The following is a 25573-nucleotide window of genomic DNA, read 5'->3' as shown; positions in this document are numbered from 1 at the left end:
GCATGCGAAAGCAACGGTGAGGTCTTTGGACATTTTCATAAAACATGCATGAAGCAAAGATGAACAAAACAGTGAAGCACGCCACAGGGAGCGAGAGAAACCGCTGAAGAGATGGACGATGCACTGCACTTGTAAGCAATCTCACCTCTCCTCACAGTTGTGCTAAAGAATACGTCCGTGCTTAAGTTGGCTTCTGGTGTGCAGATGTATTATGAGTAGGTATTATTGAATCATTGTTCTAATACTTTCTATGCACTTTCACTTGCAGAAAATACAGTTGCGTACTGCCCCCAACCCTCAGTTCCCCCTACAGTTGTAGGACACCTACTTTAATCTACTCATGGTCATTCTCAAGCAAGTGCTGTCAACAGCTCCCACCTTTTGTATCTAACTTACCGGCTTCACTCTGCTAGTCAGTACCAAAGCAATCACTAGTATCGTGGCAAGGTTACACGTATTTGTTTGTGTACAGGTATTTATAATAAAGCTCATCTACCTCCCACATCCTTCCCCCGGTGGAGTGGATCAACACACGAGTGAGGTCATGATGGATTTCTCTCTTCAAAGAAAAAGCAGCCCGTGCCATTGTCTTTATTGATGATCCCCGGCATTGCATTGGGCTCACTTATTGAAGAATATTCTGCCTTGAAGTCATGTTTGAATCAGTAGTCATTGTGCTCTGTTCTCGGCATGGAGAGGGAATAAACAATCGGCACTAATTGCGGCAGCCATTTTAAAGAATACTTTTGATCTGCAGGTCAAATATGGATTGGGAGAGGTTTGAGTCAGAGAGCTGTACATGTGGGCATAGAAAACCTGCAACCATCATGTCAGCAGTGGCTCTTTGATATAGCAGTGAACAGAAGAGTAGGTTCTTCTTTGAATTGAAACAAGTAGAAACAAGAGCCATGCACTTTCAATCAACCCCCTGGTAATCATGTAGGGGTTCTGGTCTATTACTCTTTGCTTTTATTACTTTGGTAATATTTGTGGCTGGTCCAGATACGCACAGTTTTCAGACCAACTGGTTGCAGGCAGTTCTCCTTGGCAGTAAAGTACTATTACTGCTATTTCAGATATTTTCTAGGAGAAATGCTTGATACCAAAGGTGAACTATTCTTCTATTTCCACATTGGCCTTGGAAGCTGAATAGAAACAGCCCCCTAAGCCCTTGAGGATGGAAATGAGTCTCCTTCCTAAGGCCCCAAAGAGTCCAAAAGCCCCAAGGCCCTAAGGCCCCAGGCTCCATTCCCAGCGAGACTTCTAACGATCAGGTCATGTAATATTAACTACAGATTCTATAGTTCGACCCCCACTAATTTCAATTCATCTTCCACAACCAGACAATCCCCAAAACACACAGTTGGTTTGTGTGTGCATTGAAAGCTAATAACCTTTATTCTGAAATATTTTTATGATTATTTTTGACTAAAAATCTTAGAAACAAATCTAAATAGTGCTTTCGTTTGTATCTTTCATTGTGTTGTAAGTGTTGAATTGTCACTGATCAGGTGACGATAACAACATGGACACCTGCTAGAAGACAGGTGAGGAGCCCAGTGGGTCGTTGGTTCATCAGGTGTATAGGAATACATCACCAAATAACCGTGACATGTCAGTCCTGAAATACAAAAAAAGTACCGCTGCAGTGCATCTGAAATCTGCTAACTCTAGCAGAGGAACGTTCCAAAACCTCTGAAACAAAGGCAATTAACAACTTCACCAAACAGAGAGAAGGAGGCTGCACATCATATATATATATATATATATATATATATACATATGTGTATAAACACGCTGTGGAGTACTATTAAACGCACTGATGGTGCTGAGGTGCAGCCTGTTTTATATAGACTAAACAGGTCTGCAGTTCACAGTATTGATAAGCTATGTTTTGTTCTTGATGTCAGTGAATGCACCACGCAAGAGATGGGAGTTACGGTAGAGCAGAGAGACTGACAGTGTTTGTGGCGTTGACTGCGGCCGACAGTAGCCCGTAGTTCAAGCTTCAGTTACCTCGTTACCACCTTCCTTTGTGTGAGACACTACAATATGTATTTAGGTCAAGAATATAGATTTCGTTGTTGCTAAGCATTTTCTACTGTGTTTTTGTGTGTGACGTCATCGACCTGTCGACTTCGACTACATTAGTAGAAAAAAACAGGAACTTATATAAAATAATATCTTCTATATTTATTTCTCCAAATGACTCTTATATCAACTGATTTGACAAAATGAAATAATTGGCCCAGCATAAAGCATTAAACACTGCTGCTCAGAGAACACAGACGCTGTGTTCTCTAAGTCGTGTTTGAAAAATGGACGTTCACAGTTTCATAGTGAGTCCTCACATCCGCCGTTACTGTCTAGTCCTTCTTTGATGACCGTCGTCCTGCCTGTAACAGAACGCTGTGTTAGCATGTCCACTCCAGCCCCTCTCGCTAACCTTGTATTGTGTTCAACTAGCTCCAGACGGCCCACTGTGATAATCTCTCTTAAAGCTCCTGCTGTGGACTCCCCACACGGTCACAGTCAGTCTGCGCTGTAGCCGAGCTGAAAATGTCTCCAGTGGAGAGAGACGCAGTGTTTCCCTGAAGTTTTCTTCTCCTGTGTTGCATCCACTGACTTGACTGTTTATTATGAACCTATGGGAGCCTTTTATTTTAAAGAGCCTTTTCTGCTGTTGCTATAGTTACGTGGCTGCAGCAGGTCTATTATAGGCATTTAGAAGGTAAACGTATAGACTGTATGTTGTAGCAGAGGTGGTTTTCAGAAATACAAGATCTTTGTAATGTGTCGGGATTCTTACAAAACTAAATAACTGACCTTTATCAAATAACCCCTTGCAGCATTTCTTAAACCCAGGCGAGGAACCGATTAGCAGTTGTTTTTTTTTAAAATGTTTCATGAGCCATTAATATGTTTTTAAGCCGTGTGGCTTTAGCTTTTCCATGGATTGTGGCCATAAAATGTGATGTACAGATAATGGCATTTAAAAGCCAATATCTGTCTATTGATCTCCAATAAATACACAGAGCCTTATTATATACTGCCACATTTTTTCCAGTGTTAGGAAAGGCATTACAGTCATCATAATAAAATAATAAACTATTACACCAAATAATATTGATTTGTATACACTACAAAAGAATCAGTGCAACTTGACTTGGACTAATTATAGATAATATTCCCCACTCCCCATTGAAACACACAGGCTGCACTGTTCATTTCTTTTTTTGTTATTCATAAAAACACAATTTACAATCTACAAATCAAAAGAAGTAATACATAGTCAGGTCTCTATTTATCTTATCTGTTATTAAATCATTATTTACTTGTGGCCATCATTTGTAATTTGAGTGAGGGTGAGACTGTGTCAAAATGTAGTGATTCAGAGCAGTTTGAGTTAATAGAAAGTGTGACACTAGAACGATTTCAAACTATAAAAAGAAAAAAAATCTTGTGCCAACACTTGATCATATATTACAATAAGACTTGGCAACATTTTCTGCCTTATGTACAATAGTAAAAAGTCGAATGATTTCAATATTATTTCAGTTAAATTGTAGATATTTCACCTTGTGGATCCTCTGTTTATCATCACTTGTATAGTTACCATAGTTACTCCCATTTTGAGTGGAATTCATCGCCCAAAAGAGAAATGGCAAAAATTTAAAGATGCATTTCTGGGATTTTATTTATGTTTTTGTTGATATTGTGATTAGGGATGGGTATCGCAAAGTTTTATCCGATATCGGTGCCAAAGCGGTACTTTTGAAATGGTGCCGGTGCTTAAAGAATGAAAAACATACAATCTGTGTCCAAAAATTGCTCCTTTTCATTTTTAAGGCATTTTGTGACATGAACGTTGAACAGAATATTAATTTACAACTAAGAAATAAACTGACCAATATAAAGTAAAATTTGCAACAAACCGTTATAATTATCACAGTAAAAACAGTGGCATGGTGTCTTGCAGGCTATCAAAGATGATACATTCGTGAAGAGGAAATCTGACATTGTGACAGCCCTGCCCTAAACTCTCTTCTTGTTCTTCTCTATCCAGACGTTCCCTCAAAGTGGAACAAGCCCTGTCAGAGGTGGACGAGGAGGACGGTCTGCTGCAGAGAAGTTTGCAGGACGGGCTGAGGGAGAACTACGTGGGCTCCAACACCTTCAAGCCTCCACTGGCCCGCTCGCTGCGTATCAAGGAAGAGCTCCTCAGCCAGAAGCACCGCCTTCTGAGCCAGCCTGCTGCTCTTTCATTGGCTAATCTGGAGTCCGCCGGCTTGCTCAATCACGGGCAGACCCACTCCTTGCTTGGCCAGAAGGGTGCTTCGTCCTTCTGGGGAAGCAAAGCCCACCTTGAAAGCCTGATGAAGCTAAAGCAAGCCAGTGGAGCTCTGAGCGACCTCAAAGACCTGCCTACATTCCTGGAGAATCACCACCACGGAGCCTTCTCCTTTAAGAGTTCCCTTCACCATCACCACCACAATCAGGTCTCGAAGGCCCAACACCACCACAGTGATGGAAAGAGAGACCAGGGCCACTCGCCCCCCGTCGACCTCAAGATCCCCCAAGTTCGAGGCATGGATCTTTCCTGGGATTCCCATGCTTCTGAGCTGTATGGCTACGGTGCCATGGGGGTTGGGGGTGGTGGCCATGGGGAAAACACCCTGAGCCGGAAGCTGAGAGCCATCCTGCCCAAGCAGAACCGCCGTGGAGGAAGCCTTGGAAGCCTGCTGGACGGGGCAGCCGACTACTGGAGCTCCGACTTGGACCACTCCAGTTCCGGTCCAGCATACTCCATCTCCGACGTGGAAGGGGACCCAAACTCTAAGCAACCAAGGAAGAAGAGGGGCCGCTACCGCCAGTACAACAGTGAGATCCTAGAGGAGGCCATAGCAGTAGTGATGAGCGGAAAGATGAGCGTGTCCAAGGCACAGAACATGTACGGGATCCCACACAGCACCCTGGAGTACAAGGTCAAGGAGCGCATGGGAACCTTGAAGAACCCCCCAAAGAAGAAGCTCAAGCTGATGATGAAGATGGAAGCAGGAGGGCAGGATTTCCCAACCGAGTCGGAGAACACGCACACCGCAACCTCACGAGACGACGGCCAGCCCCTGGCAGCTGCCGAGCTCAAGGACAATGTCAAAGAAGAGATTGATGACAATTTCAAACCAATCGACTAAACGACTTACACATGTAAACCTCAGTCAAATGACTTAAATAATTTGAAAGATAGATGGGGCTTTATTTGTGCCAATTTACTTTGCAGTATCTGGGTGAGCACAAACGCAGGGATAAAATGAGGAGGATTCTTTAAAAGCAAACTGGAGAAAACAACTAATCGGGACGGTTTTTAACAGGCGTCATGTGACGACGCTGTAAAAGCATTTGTTTAGCTTTTATATCTGGGGGCTCGACAAATGCAGATAAAGACATTAGTTAAATGACAATTAATGAAATTTCCTTAAGCATGCTGATAATCCCCAGCCCAAGAACCCAGTCCCCCCCCCGTCCCCGTCCCCGTCCCCCTCTTTTATGAACTTGATAAACTGAACAATTGCTGCTTATAAATGCAGTTTGGGCTTCGGACAATTCCAATTTTGGGCGAAAAAAAAAAAGAGGGGAAGTTTGAAATTTAACTTTAAAAAAACTGAGAAATTAGTCCCTTTACCACTCCCCTCTCTCATGGAGTACTAGCTGAAAATTGGTAAGTGAACTCTCTATTACATTTGAAGCCAACTGTAAGGTATAATCATGCCACTGATATTCCTCAATAGGGTTCTGAATCAAACCCATTCTCTTATTGCCAGGTAGCCGTGACGCTTTAACTGCAAACCTTTTCTTTCCTCCTTAAAAATTTCTGCTAATCTCTGTGTGGACAAAAGCAAGATTAACCCGTCCTCTTTCTTTTTTTTCTTTTTTTTTTTTCTTTGAACGAGAAAAGACACACAAAAGTCATTCAGGGATGCATGTTTGTGAGTTTCGTGGACACTACTGACTTCTATAATCGACCTTTTTTTTTTTTTCCACTATCTTTTCGTTTGATTTGTTTTGCTTTCTTTTGCACTACACTTTGGGTCTGGCGCTCACAGACCAGGTTACCTCGGCATTGTTGCCCATGCATCATGCACTTATTATGGTCTGTCTCTGAAGCCCAGTCGCAACCTTGCATCGGGTCAGAGGTGCACATCGCCTGCATACGCTGATTCATATTCAGATGCGGGAGGCTCTTTATCCCTTTTTTTCTTTTATTATAATTTTTTTTTCGCCAAGGGACAAGTTAAGGGGTAATCTGATTATGGATCAGCTGTTTTTAAGGCGGAATGCTACCTCATGGACCTCCATCTGTCTCTCACTGCTGATTCTGGAAAGCTGGAGCCGCCTGCAAGTTGCCCCCCCCGTGGTGACCAGAGTGAGCTCACGCCCCCTCGTGAAGATCTTTATTGGATGAAGGCCTGTTAGGATCAGAACGTGAAACTGTGCTGCTACCCAGTTCATTATCTATCTCCTATGAAGGCTCTTAACTAGCCTGAGCTAATGATTTTTTTAGCTTTCTAGCTAATAACAACTTACTGCTGATGTTTTTTTTGTTTTTTTTTTTGTTTTAATTTTTTTCTTTTCTAGTTCAAACTAAGTTTTAAATCCTTCTCCCTCAAATTCAAAGACAGTTTTAAAGGCAGTTTACTACAACAATGCGCATTTATAGTTCCTTTTGTGGGTGGTGGTGGTGGTGGGTGGGTAATATGCAGTTAGGAGGGGCAGTCGATATGTGAGGGACAGGCAGATTTTAATATATTATAAGTTATTATGACTATGTAAAAGCCAATCCATGATTCTCTGTGTTCCTTCTCCTCATTTTTAACTCAGGGTAACTGAGTCAGATGACGTGGGTCACAAATAGGGTCATTTCCTGTTGGACCTATAACAGACAGAGACGTGGACAAGACAGCGTCTAGCTAATTGCTCTGTCTGCGGGACGGCCACGTGATTGATATGGCAGTGCCATTGCAGATAAATGATACAAGACAAAGAACAGAAGACACTGACACTGCGTTTTTTGGGGACTTAACTTTAACGGCGCTAAACTTCTAAGACGGCACTTTTTCGAAAACACGAGAAAACACAAGAGAGGAGGAAAGTCGTAGTGAAGCTTTTCTTTAGGGGATGAGGAGCAGGGGAAGGAAGACGAGGAAGTAAAGAGAGATGGAATTAAAAAGAAGAGAAAAAAAAGCTTTACTCTGTGAAGACTTTCAGAACGGTGCAGCTTGGACCCAAACTACTCTTTACGTTTCCTCTCAATTACCTCCACGATTGAAAAAAAAAGAAAAAGAAGAAAAAAAAGGTTGACAGCTTGATAAAAAAAAGAAAAAAAAATCAGTTCAGTTTTGTGTAGTGTCGTCTCGTTGTTTTCCCTCCCCCTTAAATGTTGCTCTTCGCTCCTAACACTGCCTGGTGCTCACCCAGTCTGTGAGAACTTTTAACATGAGAATTGTAACTCTCTGCTCAGATGAAATGATGATTCACTCCTTTTTGAAATGTAATGTACATTTATTTATTTAATTTGTTTTTATTACTATTATTCTCTTTTAAGAAAAAAAATGGCATGCACCACTTGTTTTTTTTTTTGGCTGATTTTGGGGGATTTGGCCGATGCATATACTATGTAGAGAGTAATTAATCACTGTTTTGAGCCACATATATTTAACGCCCCACCAAATTATGAATTAATCACAATCTAATTAAAATTAGAATCATTTACTACCTGTTGCATACAATCTTAGACCCCCGTCCGTGGTCATTGGTAATCCAGCTTAAACTCTGCAGCTTCCTTCGTTAGGCCAAAGGTTAAAGCTCCAGAGGAGACGGTGGACGGCTGATATCACCGGGAGGGGGGGTGTCGTCATGCATCAAATGCGTCCAACACTTTCACGATGCCGAGCACGTGAAGTGTCTAAAAATTGTTGCTGCGCGCACAGAGTTGGACCAGGCGAAGGACAATGCACTGATCTAAAAGTCAAAGCAGGATCGAGAGCCTCAGCGTGTTGATCCTGAAGCACTTCTTACAAATACGAGCTCACCATGCCCCCCCCCCACCCCCCCACCCCCACTGAATAATCTGGCAGTGTGCCCATTAGTTTATTTCATGTAATGCATGTAAAGCATGGGTTTGTGCTAATAAATAAGAAAATCTACGTATAAACATAATGTAATTGGCATTTAATGCACAGGATTGCATGGATAAAAACTCCCGACAGCACTTAAGACTTACTCACCCCTGAGAGGGGCGACTCCTCGACGGCCAAACTAACTAACTTGTGTGTAGAATTTACACGCATCTCTAAGTTGTCTCCAAATGAACATCACCGTTGTTTTCGGCTATAAATGCTAAAAGGTTATATTTGGAAATAGTTCCCATTGTCAGCCTGGTCTTATCTACTGAGGTGCATGCCATTTAAAGTATATATTTATTTCATTCCATTTGATTATTTTAATTTTTTTTTTTTTTTTTGTGGTTCTATTGATTGTTCACACTCATGTGGTTAACGGCTCCCCCTGTCCGAAAAAGTCCTCCTCCTTGCAACCGAGTCTCACCGCTGTTTTTCTTTTTCTTTTTTTCTTTTTATCTTGAAGAAACCTCATATTATATATATTATAGGTATGAGAACATAGCATCTATTTATACACGTATACCACGAAACACTCAGTAACGTAATGAATGTAGTGAAGTGAAATGAATCTCTCAAAACTCAAGAAAACCGGAAGTGATCAACAAGAAACTCATATTTAACACTGTTTTTTTTATTATTTCTTTCTGTCTTTTTATTTCATTTCACTTTTTTTTAAATTTTTTTCACTTTACGCTGCTTGCGTCGGAAACGCAGTCGTTTTCTGACGCCGGCATTGCAACAGTAGCCTTCAGTACTGTAAAGTCTCAGGATCCAGCCAATGGGAGGGGCAGCAATATTTGTCAGTCGGAAAAAAAAAAAAAAAAAAATGAAGAAAACAGCGCACACTTAACTACCTGTACTATATTTAAAGACGCGCGCATGTGCACACGTACGTAAATCCATCCAGACATAGAGAGACAGACGGATGTATGTACGTGTATTAACAACACGTCGGCTCGGTCAGCACAGGCCGAGCACTATACCTCATTCTCAGAACTGACTCCTTTCTGTGCCTCGTACTTTTATGTATCCCTTACCTGGGGGGCTTGGCAAAGGGATAGCTGATACTCTGGGAAAATATAGTATCATCCTGCTTAGTTTCTTTTATTATCTGTTTTTTTTTTCTTTCTTTCTTTCTTTGTTTCGCCTTCCTCTTGCGAAAAGAGAGGAGGGGGCCCTTCAAGTGTCTGACTGACCAATATTTGCCACCCTACCACTTTTTCAGGTATTCTTTTTCGTTTCCTTTCTGTTATTTTTTAAAACCTCACAGAAGTGTGTGAGCAACCGATTTGAAAACATTTTGGGATTCAGTCGTCTGGTTTCACCCTGGAGGCGGCGAGTCTCCGCCCCGGTTTCGGAGAGAATAAGGTTTTTGTTTTTTTTTTTGGTTTATTGTTCGTAATGTAACTCCAGGTTGAAACTTGACTTTTTTTTTTTTTAGAAAAAAACTAAACAAAAACAAAAAATGTATGTTTCTCACACCCAGAGAAATCCAGAGACCCAGAGGGGAGATTGTGGGACAGGTGGACAAGTTAACCTTCCTTTTTATCTGCTTATCTTTTCTGAAAGAAACATATTCTATTCAAAACCTTTTACACCCCCCCCAAAAAAAAACGCAGCACGCACAGTAAAAAAAAATGTACCTTAATATGATGAAATGTAAGAAAGCTATATACTTATGAATATGTATCTATTTATTTTACTGTTTTTGCATCTTCAGGTAAGCCAGTCAATTTGCTTTTCAGGTTATTTGATTATTTTCTAATTTTTATTCTTTTTTTTTTCTTCTGAGTGAGAAACTGTCAAAAAAAAAAAAAAACGCGACAAAAGAAAAAAATATGTCGAACAGCAACTACTGTAACCTCACCTAACGGACGCGGCGTCGCGTGCCATCCGGTTTTGTCGGGGTGGTGCGCGGCGTAGCGGGCTACCAGGAAAGAAACAACCATAATGTATATGATTGCCATGCTCCTCTCTGCAGAGAGGTTCCTCCTGTTTCTTATTCTGTCACGCTGCATATCTGGTTGTCATTTATACCTCAGGTCCGACCACTTCGAAGCAGCTGATTGTATACTAGAAACACACACACACACACACACACACAAACATGTGCGCGCACACAAACACACACGAGAAGAATCAGGACTTTTAGTACGGCTTGTTTCCAGATTTTTAGATGTAACCAACAGGAACAGATTTTGATGAATTGTCTTGTTGTTCGTACTGTTGTTATTCTGATGGCATCTTCTTTTACTCTTTTTTTTCTTTCTTTGTTTCTTCGTATAAACAAACAAAAAAAAAATTCTTGAAAAGCCAGAATCCAGGTTTCCATGAATACGACGCTGTATTCGAGTCTAGCACATACGGCCGTGGAAGAGCGACGCGCACACACAACCGCGCGCCTAGAGAGACACGACGCGAATAATACAGCAACACACACACACATATATATATATATACACACACACACTCCCTCCTCATCAGGTAGCCGCACTTATGTGTGGGTGGGTTATATGTATAATTACGGAGCCGGAGTCTGCCGTGTCTCTTTTAGAAGCAGGTGGGTGAGTTTTTTTTGTCCACAGCTTGCAGAACATCAGCCCCGCTGGCTGATTTTGATCTGGCACGTTGGGACACTGCAGGCACTGCCTCTGTGAAAGCCACTTTGTTTTGTTCCCCCGACTTCTTTTCTTCTCTCTGTTAAAAGAAAAAATCCACCCCGACAGTTGTTCTCTTACAACTGACCAGCCTGTGATGCTCTCTGCAGCCCTGCTGTTATTTTTTTTTCTTACAGATGTTTTTCGAAAAACCCTTTTACGAGCGCGGGGTTGTCGTGTCTGTCTGTGTTAACGCAGAGAGTTAGTGACTGAGAGGGTTTTTTTTCTTTTTTTTTTTTTTAATCGCATGGACAAAATCAAAAGTGAGGTTGCTAAGAAGAGAAGCACAAACCTTTCATGCGATTAACAAGTTGAAGGTCAGGTAGAATTTGTCTTTTTTTTCTTTTTTTTTCTCACTCATTGTTTGCTTGCTTTCGCCGATCGCACATTTCGACCTGCGAGCAAACACTGGACAAAAGCGCAGCACGATATTTGCCAAACAACGCGTGCAAAAGAGCCGTGGCTTGTTCAGAATGAATCCAAGGTTGCGTTAACAGGCTCCTGTCGGACGTGGTGGAGGATCTTTTAACTACGCGTGCACCGCCACGTGTCCGTCTTTTGCGATCCGGTTTTAAACAATAAGAAGTGCGCATTGCCTCCTCTCGCCGCGGAGCGCCAAGTTTCATAAATGTCAAAGGCATTTGTGAGGCAGTCACTTCGGCTGCAGGCGGGCTCTGAAAGCTGGAGCCGGGTACGGATCTTAAAGGCCAGACACGCCTCTGGAAGGATGCTGATCTGCAGCAATCAACACGACCGACACCTTCAATCCCCTTGGTTGCAATTTACTAAAAATGAGAAATTTGGAAAAGGAAAAAAAACACTCTGCCGCTAAGATTTGTGCTCTCTCGTTAAAAGCTGATGGTTTGAGTCATGATTTCTCACGTATCAGTGTGAAACTAGATGAGGACTTTTATGACTAAGCCTTTAAGTCAGCCCCTTAAGTTAAACCCCCCCAATTTTCGAGGCCAAACCTGTTTTCAGACTGCGCTCTTAAGTTGCTAACTGGGGCCCGTGCCGCCGTCTTGGCTCACGTTCCGAGCCGATGGTGTTACAGGACAGGTGATTGTGCGCGAACCCGTTCTCCAATCAGTTGAATCGAGAGTGCCTTTTTGAAGACCAATCACGATCTCAAAACTAATCTTTTAAGGTTTGACGCCTCAATCACGAGTTATCTTAAGGCGCCCGGTCGCAGAGCAACATTCCTCCGTCCATGCAGAAGTGTCACGTGAGATTCGGGCCAAATGTGTCAGCTTAAGAAAAAAAAAAAACCTCGCAGGCAAGAGATTTTCTCACACTGGCTGTTCTCGCCTTCCGGCGAGCCTGCGGTGTCGGCGGACGTCTCGCCCTTTTCCGCCTCGCCTGCGAGCCTCCCTGCAGATGGCGGCCGGACAGACGGCCAGACAGACGCGGCGGTCTGAGGAGGTGGATGGGGAGCGCGAGGAAGAAAATCTGAGCGAAGCGGAAAAAGAATAAAGGCCGCTGAAGGTCGCCGTCCCCACCCCCACGCCTCAGTTTAACATCGAGCATTTAATGGAAACTGAAATTCGCGAGCGAGCGTCGCTTTGGCACACGGCGCTAAAAGGTGCCGAGACACCTCATAAGACAGAGACAGACAGAGGGAGGGGGTGTGGGGGGGGGGTTTAGGGACAGAAATATTATTCAGGCTGGATGCAAGTTTAAAAGGGAAAACGTTGAAAAAATACAAGTCAGGGCTTTGTGAAGGAGATCTGAGGTGCCCTTGTGTGTTGCCATGACAATCTTGCAGCATTGTTCCCATGTGGAGGTGTGTCTGGCCCTTTAGAGCCACCTACGTGGACCAGCTGGTCTCTGCTGCTCTGCTGCCGCTACTTTATGTCTAGTACGAAGCGTCGGGGGTCGTGATTTAGCAGAACCGGAACTCGTTCCAAATCAAACGCGTGGACGACTTAAGGTTTTGTCCGGTGTGCTTTGTGCACGACGTTGCAGAACCTTGCGAACGCTTCCGGTCGATTGCGCTTTCTTTGTCCACCTGAGCAGAGCGAATGCAGACCTTTGCTCGTCTCTGAGAGGGTCTCTCTCGTCCCTGCTGCCTCGGCATGTGACGAGGACCCTGCCCGGTTATCTTCTCAGGTGCAGAGGAGGAGTCGGTCGGTTGCACAAGGCTGTCCCTAGGTCCCTAGGTCCCTAGGCCTCACGGACTCTTTCGAGGTCCGGTTTGGGAAATGTTCGGGCGATCCTTCGGAGAGACGCCACGTCAGGCTTCAGGAGTTGTCAGGTTGTCGGCCGACCATCGCGATGCGTCAAGTCTTAATTGTCCTGTCACTCGACAAGCGTTCCGGCGCATTGCCGTAGACGGCCCGGGTAGTTTAGGGTACGGTAGGGTAGAGTAGGGAAGGGAAGGGTAGGGTAGGGGCGTGCATCCCAACCCGCACTTCTCTAAATGGTGGCTTGATTTTATTGTCACTTTCTTTGATGAAAAACTCATAAACCCCCCCTTCCCCTTCCCTTCACCTTTGCTCCCTTGCTGCATGTCGGGCTCTCGGCATCCTTGGCCGGTGGAGCTTGAGCATCCCACGAGCTGACAGGGCCTCGTTTATCCCAGGAGGGATGTGGTTGTTCCCAGGCAGCCCAGGTCACTCACCTCTCATCCTCTATTTTATTTTTTTTTTTTTCACAGAGGCTTTGCCAATGTCCCCCCTCCCCTCCCCGTGAGGGGAGATGCATATTATTTTGAGCTTTTCCGCTGCAATATCGAGTCTTTCTAGGGAAACAAACACACTGACATACAGTACGTTTGGTAAATGTTTGACATTTCACCCGTGGCGTCAGTTAATGTTGTACCATGTCTCCAATCTCTTATTTTCGTGGTTTAGGGTGATTGGGTTTGACTTTCGGTTTCTGTGTTTAAAAAGATAAATTAACAATCAGCCGTATTTCCGTCGGAGTGTGTTTCCGTGATCCTCGTGTAGCATCTCTTCGCCGTCTCTCTCTCTCTCTCTCTCTCTATCTCGAGTTGCGTCTCCTGAATCTTTGACAGCCGCACAACATTTCTCTGTTACCTTGAGTTGCGACGTCCACACGCAGAACCGCGCCGGCCGGCGTATTTATAGCCGAGCCAAAGAGCAACGCTGGCTCATGAGCGTCGTGATCGATAGCCGGGTCAGACAGGCCGGCACTCGCTGGGTGGGTATCGGCGCCCTCGTCCTCAGACAGGAAGTTTGCCACGTGAGACAAACATTATCTCCTCAAACAGAGCAGAAAGATTAACTTGCAAAACTTATTTGTGGAATACCTGACACTCATCTGGCTGAACTCTTGAAAGCAGGAACAACACTTAAAAGGGTATTTGAAAAGCCTTTTTTTTTTTTTTTTTATTAATCGTCTGTTATTTTCAGCCAAATACTTTTTCAGTGCTTTATAAACAGCAAGGATTGTAAATCTGAATAACTCGTTGCAGGGGAGGCTCATGCAGAGCTCACTTAAAGGCCCACCTCGTTGGCCCTCTAGAGATCTAACTTACAAGACTTGGACTGTTGCCTTCCCACAATGTCAAAATTAAGAAGAAGCTGCTTGCTTGAAACACAAAAAGAAAACAAAAAAAAACGAGCGCTTTGACTGAATACTTGTACGGGAAAGTAACGCTGAGTGTTTGTTCTTTATTTCAGTCTTTGATGATGTTTTCCATCTTCTTCTTCTTCTTCTTTTTTTTTTGGTGTGCAAAAATGTAAAGAAGAAAAAAAAAAACTTACAACACAGAATACCTCAGAAAAAAGAAATTCATGTAACCTTGATAACCTCCATATATTGTCAGATCCTGTTCATGAACACTCATCTCCCGGGCACTTTCATGTTGCCCCCCCCCCCCTTCCCTCCCCCACCGTTGCTTTTCTTACCAGTGCAGCGTGTAGCACCCGCTGCTGGTTCCATAGCTTTTATGTATTTTTTTATTTATTATTTTCTTGAACGCCCATATCTGTTCTGACTTTTTTGTTTTTGACTTGTGAACGTCGTTGGTCTCCAAACCTTTCGCAGCCCCATGCAGCGTCCTCAAGCTCCTTTTAAGACAATTAACGAAAAAGGAAACCTTCACTTTCTTTGTGTCCCCCCCATCGTGTATGGTGGTGGTGGGGGCGGTTGGGGCATAATTGAACCTTTTGTTTGTAAGTGTGGGTCTGCTGAAAGAAACGAAGGCCAACTCCGTGGAACACTTGAAACTACACTCTGTTCCCTTTTCTCCCCCCCCCCTCCCTCCCCCTCTATCTACTCTTTCTTCTTTGTTAAAAACTGAATGTAAAACAAAAAAAAAAGAAAGAAAAAAAACGCAAACACAACAAACCTCTAATTTAACTATACATATTTATGAATAAAAATGACTCTATATGTGCACATAGATATACCTATACAAGCCCCACACAAAGACACAAACACAAATGCATATGTAAATACAAATCTCTAATGTCATATACTTATATCTTGAGAAGGAAGAGGACGAGCCTTTTCCATTGATGATTCAGGGATACAATACAGAAGTCCAGTGCAGTATGTTCGGTGAAATCACTCCCACTCTGTTGCTTTTGGTGTTCGTTTTCTTACTCCGTTTCTTGCTTGTTATTTTCCCACGATGTAGCATAGGGCGAAGGGGCTGGAGTTTCTTTTATTTTTTATTTTTTCTCTTTTCTTTCTTCTTCTTTCGTTAACGGAAGAAGTAACGAAACTAGGATCTTGTGTAGGTGTAGTCTTTTTCGAGCCTGATTCTGTGAAACTCGGGGGTGGGGGTCGTGGTGGTGGGATGTTCTTTTTTTAAATTTTTTTTTTAATATAAAGTGGACACTGTAAAGACAGGATATTTATGAAGATGACTTGGTCGCGAGAGTCACACCGGGGGGGTGGGGAGGTTGGGTGGGGGGGGGGCGGGGGGTGTCTTCAGGATGTACATAGAACTGCTTTACCCATCAACCCTCACCTGTCTTTTCTACAGGTGAGGTGGAACTGTATACTGGAGGCACTGGGGAGGAACGGTTTGTGTGTTTTTATGTCTCGAAACGTAAAGACTGTTTGAAATGAAGGAAGTGGAGGGAGGGGGTTGGGGTTCGGGGGAGGTGGGGGGTGGGTGGGAGTGGGGGAACCCGACGGACGGTGAAGTCTTTAGAAGATGCGTCTGCCTCCTCATGCGTTCCTGGGGGGTCGGTTCCGTCGAACCCCCCCCGCTGACCCTCTTGATATTTTTGCATGCTGGTGTACATACCCTCGTATCAGTCCTTTTTGTTTGAAGAGACTGGTTAATCAAAAAGCGCTTTGTTTTTGGATGTTGTCCGCAGGACAGATTCTGATGTTTTTGAATATAAAATATTGCCCCTGAGAAAAAAGAAAAAAAAAATCCCTTTTCTGATAAGGAGGCGCACCTAAGGTGTTTGTTCGTCACTGCAGCGGCTTTCGTAGTGGTTTTTTGGCTAAAGCTCTTTTGCAATCATTTATTTTTTATTTTTTTTCCCCCTCGTGTAAAGTAACAAAAGAGATTAAAAAAAAAATAAAAAGCGTGTGTGAGTGTGAACCTGCGTGGCTGTGTCAGAAGAAATGTGAAAAATGTGCTTCTTCGGTTTTTCTCAGTTGTCCGACCGTATTTTTTAGCCTCTGAGCTGTTTTTTTTTTTTTTTTGTTTTCGTTTTTTTACGAACACGAATCTTCTCCGTGGATTTTTGTGCAAATCTGAAGATCTGCATCTCTGAACGGATCCTAACCGTCTGTAGAAGATGATGCCTCTCTCTGGGGGCGCCTCACAGACCCAAATTACATTACCCAGACACCCTCAGGGACTCCCCCCCCCCACCTCCCGACTACACTGCTCTCACTCTTATTCAGGTACTTAATCTACACCGAGGCCTAGCAGTGCTCAACCTTAACTATGGTTTATTGTCATTAGCCTGTTTCTATGAAAACTATTTCCAGCCAAAATCTTAAAACGATCAGAAGCAGTTTTTTATTTTTTCTCCTTTCCCTCCGAGTATTCTTTTTGGGCTCTGCTCATGGGATCTCTTTTTTCGCTGTCTCTATCCTGTATTTTTTTTTAGATACTTCACTATGTTATGAATGTCAATCTTCTCAGTTCGGAAACCACTGAGGTCTTGTTAGCGCTCTGTTCTTGCGTCAAGTGCCACGGCTTGTGTAACCAAACCCGCAGAAGGCTCGTAGGACGGTCCGCTGAGCAGTTTCTCCCGCGTTTTTGCTGCACACAGCTAAAAGCCGGAGCCATGGATGTCAGCAGTCGCTTGTACACTTCCTGAGTCCATTCGTCGCTAACAGCTAGTCGCGCAATAGCAGTTGTTTGTCTGCCTGGTCTGGACGACAGGTGTGGTGTGGGTTTTTGCCTAAATTTTGTACCTCTTACAACAAACGACATCAGTGATGTTTAGTGAGAACTGTGTAAAAATAAGTTGTATTTCACGTCGTAGGAGCTCTTAAGATTACTTTCTACATTCCTGACGTTGGTTTCGGTAGTGACTTCGTTGTCATAGCGATAGCTCTGGTTGGCTTTGGAGATGGCTTGTGATATTTGGGTAGATGCAAGAAATGTCCAAGGGGGTTGGACTCTTAATTTGGACGGAACAACAAACCTCTTCGGTTTTCTTCGGTTATGGTTTTTTTTTTTTTTTTTTTTGTCCTGCGGAGGTTTCGTATATTTCGTAGATCTCACCTCGGTTCTTAACGGGTGGCTGGACGCCCCGCGGCGGGGCCCGCTGGGCTTTCTCTTTCCTCATTTCCGTTGAGATTCTCTTTTTTTGGGTTTGACGATATACCTCATTCCTCGAGTCCAGTGGGCCCTAGAGGGGGCGCTGTGCCGATGCTCAGGACGCTCAAGCCCCCTTTCACGGTTCGGTCCCACCTGGACTGTACCTCTCACAAATACACACACACACATGCATACACTAACACACTTACACACAGTTTCTCCAAATACCCCAATGGACCTCATTTTTCAATATCTACTGTTTACAGTTTGACAAAAAAATGTATAATTTAAAAAATATTTTTCTCATATTGTAGTTTTATTTATGTACAATTTTTTTTGTTCTAATTTTGTACCTTGTGAGTTGAACTTTTATTCTTCTAGGCTTATATTATTGATGTCCATGTAAATGAGCACTTAACAAGGATCACGATGATTGGTTTTTAGTTTGATTGACGCACTATTTTAGTTTTCCCTTTCTCTCGCAATCCCTGTTTTGAATGCAAAATCTGATTTTATGTTTTGGGCTAATGAATAATGAATTGTCTCATAATGTCTGTGATTTTTTTTTTCTTTTTTAACAAAAAGACGAAAGACGATTTGATTTTCGACCGCTTTCTCTTTTTTTTCCGGTTGTTTATTTTTTCTTAAACTTCATTTTGCATTAAACATCAAGCGACGCTGATTAGATCTGTCTTTGTGCATGTGTAAAATATTTTACTGGTTATGTTATATTCAATTTGGTAAAAAAGAAAATTCCCCAAAAAAAAGAAAAAAAAAGAAAAATTGCCATTTTTGCCACACATTTCAGCTGTAATGTTGTGTAAGGTAGTATTCACTGGATGCTAGAACCTTCTTTTCAAAACCACTATTCTTCTAATAAATTTTGTTGTGAAAATAGCACCGTTCTCGTCTGAGTTCATCTCTTCTCGCTGGTTATTACTTCCTCCCTGGGTTAACGAGTCAGGAAAAGGTCATGAAAGATTAAACACCGCAGCAAGTCAACACAAACTGAATTTAAATTTAATTATGACAGGAGAACAAATGGCCAGTATCATAAAAACCGTGATCAAGAATGAATATAGGCATCGGCCCTCATGGTTGGTCTCTGTGTAGCTAAGATCAACAGTTTCTGTTGCGGTTTGTTGTCAAGTCACATTACATGCTATAACCATCCTCCCTGCTCAACCTAACCCTAAGATCCCTGCATTCCTCTCATTCAGCTGCCTGATTGATACTTTTACTATGCAAATGGACTCATTACAGCCTTTTTCAGATGAATCGATCAGCCATAACATTATGACCTAATGGCGTGTAGGTCTCCTTCTGCCTCCAAAACCGTTGTGACTCATCAGAGAATGAACACAGGCCATTTGAGATTCAGTGTGTTTAAATGCAGAGCTTAATCGAGCTATGCTCAAAATTCAACTTTCTGACTACAGTCCTCGTCCCAGTTTACATGCAGCGGAGAAAATCGAATAATTAACGGGAACATGTTCTCCTTTTCCACACTAGGTGGCGATATGTGTCTTTTCAGCCTGTTAATACCATGTTAACATGGCCCGCTTTCTGGTCGACCTATTACGTCATATCATAAACAAGTTTCGTTCATGCGGCAGACCGGAATTTCAAACAATAGTAATATTTTTTTATTCTCGTACGTATTCAATTAAATTGAGTTCTATTCAGTTTTATTTATATAGCGCCAATAACAATACAAATCATCTCAAGACGCTTGACAAAAACCAACGTATCCCTCAGACGGTTCTACTGCCGGCTCTGTTTACCTTCTTCTTCTTCTGCGATCGGCTTTCTTGGATGTTTTTCTTCCAGGGTCTCACAGCAACACAGCCCTGTCCTTTCAATATGTCCGATTAAGCATATATATGCTAGAGAAAAAAAAAATAATTCCAATTGCATTATCTAATCGGATAAAGAGACTGTGATTTTGGTCGGAGTAACGTCTCATACAAAACATGTACAAAACAAACTGTACAAAGGTATTGCAAAACACTTTCTAGACCATAAATCACTCCACATCCTTTATTGTTCATTAATATGAACGTATTTAAGTTATTGTGCAGAGATTTGGGGAAATATTTATAAATGTACTCTATAACCACTTTCAATACTTTAATATTTCTTATTCATAAAATCAAAAATATTGAAATTAACTGATCTGGTTCACTTTCAAAGGTAAATGAAATAAAGTTATCATCATTCATTTATTCATTCATACTTGATCAGCTTGGGATGTAATGAATTGTGCTCCTCTTCATGTATTTTTGAGTTTCTCTGTGTTACTGCTGGGGATGGAGTGTCATTGCTATGGGTTCCCAGTAGAACACGGAATTGTCACAAAGGGGTCATAATGTTATGTCCGATCGGTGTAAATAGCAATGGGGTATTTCCATTTAAACAAAAGCCACTGAAGGTTAATCAAACTTAACAGCATGAAATCGTTTAAAAAATATATATGAATAATATTCACTCACGCTGATCTGGGATAAAGGGCTGTGCTACTCCACCCTGGAGAGAAATTGGAGCACCTTGTAATTTTAACCAATCAATTAGTCAGTCTTTATCTAAGATTAAAACCAGCCTATGTTTAATGCATTCAAATGAAGGCGCGCGGGGGTGGACAACCAGGCAGTGGTAGTCCTCCTGTTCCCAACCCTCTTATTTTCTATTTCTGCCATTAAGGAAAAAATCTCCGCTTGTGTCGTTATGATTCACATCGACGTTATTTAGCCGCGGAGCCGTGAGGCGTTCATTCAACCAATTACATTATTAACAGCCAACTATATTTGACTCCGTGGCCTCTGAGGAACGACATCTCCACTGAACATTTATCCTCTCCCTCCGCTTCACCTCTCATAATGCTCTCTATTTCATTTCCTCTTTTCCTCTCTTTCTTTTTTACACAAGTCTCTCTCTCGTTCTTTCTGTTTCTGTCCCTTTTATCCTGCTGCAGGGCTCGAGGAAAGACGGAGGCCTCAGTCTTGGAAGGAAGCAGAAAAAGACAAATAAGTTTTCAGGGCACAGGATGTAGGTCATCCTCCCATCAAATATTTATTTCTCACACTGTGCCTAAGGCTCCAAAAGGACTCCCTCCCTCCCTCCCTCCCTCCTTCCCTCCCTCTCTCTCTCTCTCTCTCTTGCTCTGTACATTTGCACATATATGGCTGCCCCACACTCTGTGTCTGACTGAATGAGTATAGTGAGTGTTAATATTTGGAGATTTCATTCTCTCCAAGAGGTCTGACCTCCTTTTTCTCATCTAGTCCTCTTTTTATTAAAACGATATTGAAATAGCTTCACGTCGTGGCGTCATGCATTGACTCTGTGGATCTTGGTCCATTCTCGCAGGATGTGGGGACTGGGCGTTCGTTCATGTTGATGTTATTTAAACATGTACCGCCCTGTACCTGGCCTCCAAATTCACTAGGTCCCAAACCGATCAAGAATCTGTGGGATGATCCACAGAGGCCCCTCCCCTCGACCCACTGAAGACAGTAACCCTACGTCACTGACCTCTTATGGGTTAAAACAAAGGAGATGTTGCAATTTAAAAGACAAGACTTGTTGAGATTTTGCACCATAAAACGTGTCGACAAAAAGGCAAAGCCGTGGGACCAATAGTTGATATGTGTACAGCAAATCACTTTAAATTATGATGCTAACGTTAGCTAATGTCAGTCGTCACAGCTGTTATGTTATAATATATAGTTATAATGTTGAAAACTGAACTGAACTGAATTTCATGTTACAAAAAGTCAAAGAGGTGAATGTCGGTGCTGAACTGAAATGACAGTAGGTAACGACAGAGCAGAGTTACGTTACCGTAAAGCATTTTTTTAATTAAACATTAAACGTTGGCTTAACTTCATGCTGGATTTAGGTCATGATTAATTCATGTAACATTATGGAATGATTGTGAGTTGACTGATTACTAGTTCTCATTTATTACCTGGAGATTCACTGAGGTAATGGAGTAAATGTCTGGGTGTGACACCTCCGGCCACTGAGTGGGGTCGTTCACCCATTTCTCCATCAGTAAGGACATGCAGCCCCTATTTTTTTCCCCCGTTTGTCGCTTGGCAACGACGTTATACGTGTGTCTGCTCGACTAACGTTAGCCAGTTCACTCACTGTCGGGCCAACAAAAGCTAGCAACACAAATAAACACTAACTAGGGGGGGATTTGTGTTTACCAACCCAACAATGGGGTTCGTTATCACCCAAATGGGGGCGTGGCCAAAGGACCCCCATTGACTACATTCATTCCTGTGTCCAAAATCGTTCACTCACTCCCTAATCCCTTATCCCCTGGTTATCCAGTATTTACAAACAAATATGTGTGATGAAAAGAAAAGTTTCATGTTTTTGCGACAAAATGGTAAAATGTGCCTCACTAGCCACCAGAGACACAATGCATGATGGGATATCCACCACCTGTTGCGTGACCATCACATTTTGCAAGGCTTTATGGGAAATTTTGAGTCACCTATTTAGGGCACACAATTAAATCACTAAGGTTTCGGACACCACTACAAAATGACCTAACCCCTATCTTGGTCCCTATATATGTATTGTTCAATGGTACAAGGAAATAAAATAAATAAGCATAAGAAATCAAAATGTATGCAAAAATAGAAAAACTGTACAACATAAATAAGACTTCGGAATAAAAATAGTATATACATGTATATATCAGTATATAGTATATACAGCGAATTTGAACAGTAGTATGTACATGTAATGGTTGTTACTGGTCACGTGTTCTGCGACTGCTCAGAGTTCGTCAGAATTCACTCTCTTACACTTCTCTCGCTCGGTTTAATGAGGCAGTCACCTGGAATAGTTTTCAATTAACAGGTGGGCCTCGTCAGAAGTGAATTAGTGGAATTTCGTACCTTCTTCTTTATTCTGTTTGACACCATCAGATGTGTGGTGCAGAGGTGTGACGGGGTCGACATTATGGTAAGAACCGCTCAGCTAAGTGTAGAGAAGGGACAGCCCATCAATGCTTTTGGAAAATGATTTAAAGTCAGTTGCACAAGTCACTGAACCCCCAGACTAATGCCTGGAGCGGATACCGCTACTGAGGGAATGGTGCTACCATTAGCAGCCTTCTCTATATCGACGACACCAAGATGGACTCACTGATCGACATCACCAGGATCTAGCAGTGCATTAAAAAAAACAAACACGCAGAATTCAGTGCAAATAGGCTCATTGCAACCTTTTGCAGATAGACAGGAAATAATTATTGCCGGTTATGATCAACAAAAAGCCATTGGAGTTAAATAACAAGCTTAGACGGCAGAAAAAATAGAAATTCTGAACTGTTTAAAAAAAGGAAAACCTTGAAGACTGGCCACTATAAAGCCAACACAACAGCAAAACTCCGAATCAAGCTGTTGCTTTAACAATAAAACTGTAAAAACAGCTGCAGCTGCTGCTGATTAGACCAGAGACCTCCATCTTTAATCAGTCGGTTGATGCTTTCATTGATCTGCTCCATGTAAACCTGGCTAATGGCAAGATATACTGTAGTAAACAATGTAGCGTGAGTCTGTGTAACAACAGGCGAAGGGAACCAACCAGGGATCACAGGGGATGCCCCAAACCTCGTCTGATCTGAGCTCAACATCAGTTTTCACCTGCTTCGCCACCAGTTTTTAACCAGTATCGCGTGTGTCCCCACATGTACAATATATTTTATGTATTATACTCTGGAAGGTCCGATGGGGCGTCTGTTTGTGGACGGGGTTGGGTTGGGTGGGCCCTGCTTTTTTTGAGACACAAGTAGGAGGGGCTCCAAGGAAAAATGGTTGGGAGCCACTGTTGTACCAGGTGTGCAGACTTGCAGTTTGTATCCACTGGGCTTTAGCTTCCGGTTCCAATTAACTGGGATATCTGAAAGCAGCTGATTCTATTAAAAAATATTACATACTTGTCCCATCTTTACTGCAAACATGAAAAAGCCAGTGATAGTGACTCGGGCCTTGCACATAGAAAGTTTTCATCTAAGCACCTGAGTGTCAAGGGTAGTGGATTTAATCAATTAATGTATTGCACAAAATCTGTGCAATACTGGACATTCGCTGTCACCCTCTGCACGACGAGCTGTGGCTGATGGGCCGCTCATTCAGCCAGCGGATCGTCCCACCCCGGCGCAGAACTGAACGCTTCAGTCGGTCCAGCACAGCGCACAGCTCTGACCGCACTTTACGCACAACTGTTGTCACTTTGTTCTTGTGTGGTGTCTTTGTTGATTGTTGCCTGTGTCCTATTTAATTTATTTTCTTGACTTGTGCTGCTGTAGCATTTGAATTTCCCCTATGGGGATCAATAAAATATTATCTTATCTTACGTTAACATCATCCCGCTACCAGTACAAAAACTCCACTGTGGTGATAATGTATCATAGAGAAAGTGTATATTTGTACCTTAGTCAGTGCACAAGTGCAGAGTCAAACATGCTAACCAATTAGACACCCGGGAGCAACAGATAATGGTCATTAAATCAGAAATGAACGCAAAGCTTAACTTGCTGCAGCTGTCCGACTTCGAAGCTAGCATTGTTGTTCTTCGTTTCTGCAGAAAGATTAAAATCTGCACTTTGACTGTCAACAGATAAAGTCCAGGGTCATCTTGACTCTTAAAAGCTGCTGTTGAAAATGTTTGCAGAAAAGATTAATAGTGGAATTAACCAACGGATTAATCGAGGTCTCGGAAATAGTCCAAGCATTCATCTACTAAAACTAAAAGTGGTCAGCAGCAGTCCTAAAGTTTAGACATTTAAGTCCTAGCAGCAGCAGTTAAACCAGTTGTGCCGATGCCTATCTTCCTATTGTGAGCAAAACCAGACCACAGAGCAAAAATGCAAAGGTAACAACCCTGCGATAAGAAGCTTTAGCGGCTCACACTGTGTCCTTCAGCGCCGAGCGCGACAGAAACGCGCGCCACAGAAAAATGCACAAGTAGAAACATTTGATATAAAATATCCTCCTCGTTCCAACCTTTACTCCTGAGACAGGAACACATTTCCCCCCGCGCTCGGTCTGTTTTTCATACACATAGTGACTGCTGTGAAAATGTCAGAGGCCCCATCAGAAGCCCCTCCCGCTGCGCCGTGTGGTGGCAAGGCCCAGCAAGGCTCCCCATTACTGATTAATGGAACCACATCAGCTCCATTCAATTAAGACTCAGCGGCAGCCCCATGCCGGCCCTCTCCCCGGGCCTGTCTGAGCTGCGCTTAGCTGCGACACACAGAAGACGGCGCTTTCTAACAAGCTCTTGTGCGGGAAAACCGGCGTGCGGTCAAGAGTGAATCACCGTAACTCGCGTCGCTGTTAACCTACTTTAAAAAAAGAGAGAGAGAGAGAAAAAAAGAGTCTTATTTACATTTTAAATCCCGTTCTGTTTATCTTCTCTGCAGTGATCTGACTGTGTGAACTTGCCTGTTTCCCTCTAGTCATGCATACGAGATGAATTATTAATGCAAAGCTCCGGAGGCCGGTTGCACAGTCCACAAACAGTTTATCAATTAGCGCGTTAACAAACAGTCCTGATTATCGGTCAATGATCAGTAACTTATCAGCCATCTTATATATCTGGGATTTAGACGGAAAAGGCTAAGAGGACTTTAAGCAATTATAAGATAAAACTATGAGGTGATTTTATACAATGCCGATGAGCAAACCACTCAGGCATTACAATCATAATCACAGTTTCTATGGTGACCGGGGGGTTGGTTGAGCTATTTCGAGATCAAACTACATAGAAAACCTTATACATCAACAGACAAATAAAAACTTTTTGAAAAGAGTGTTCAGACACGATTGTCTAGGTCTCCCCAGTGCCTCCGAAGCAGTTGTGACTCATCAGAGAATAGGCATGGCCCTTCTGAGGGGGTCCTGTGGTGTCTGGTGGGGGCCTTTGGGTCCTCTCTGAGACAGATTTGGAGGCCAGGTCAACTCCTTGTGCTGTTCTATATGTTTTTTTTTTTTTTTAATGAGTTGCTA

General features: G+C 42.8%; 1 protein-coding gene across 1 annotated transcript in view; it reads left to right on the top strand.

The window, feature by feature from the left end:
* lcor (ligand dependent nuclear receptor corepressor) overlaps positions 1 to 18441 on the top strand; it is a 99366-nt gene extending 80925 nt beyond the window's left edge. The window contains exon 7 of the mRNA XM_047577253.1: positions 4067 to 18441. Coding sequence (XP_047433209.1) covers positions 4067 to 5195 — 1129 coding nt within the window. The 3' untranslated portion in view covers positions 5196 to 18441. The remainder of the gene's footprint in view (positions 1 to 4066) is intronic.
* The last annotated feature ends 7132 nt before the right edge of the window (positions 18442 to 25573 follow it).

The sequence above is a fragment of the Mugil cephalus genome, chromosome 2 (genome assembly GCF_022458985.1).
Source record: "Mugil cephalus isolate CIBA_MC_2020 chromosome 2, CIBA_Mcephalus_1.1, whole genome shotgun sequence".
Lineage (NCBI taxonomy): Eukaryota > Metazoa > Chordata > Actinopteri > Mugiliformes > Mugilidae > Mugil > Mugil cephalus.
Note: the sequence above shows the minus strand (reverse complement) of the source record. Positions and strands in the feature narration are given on the sequence as shown.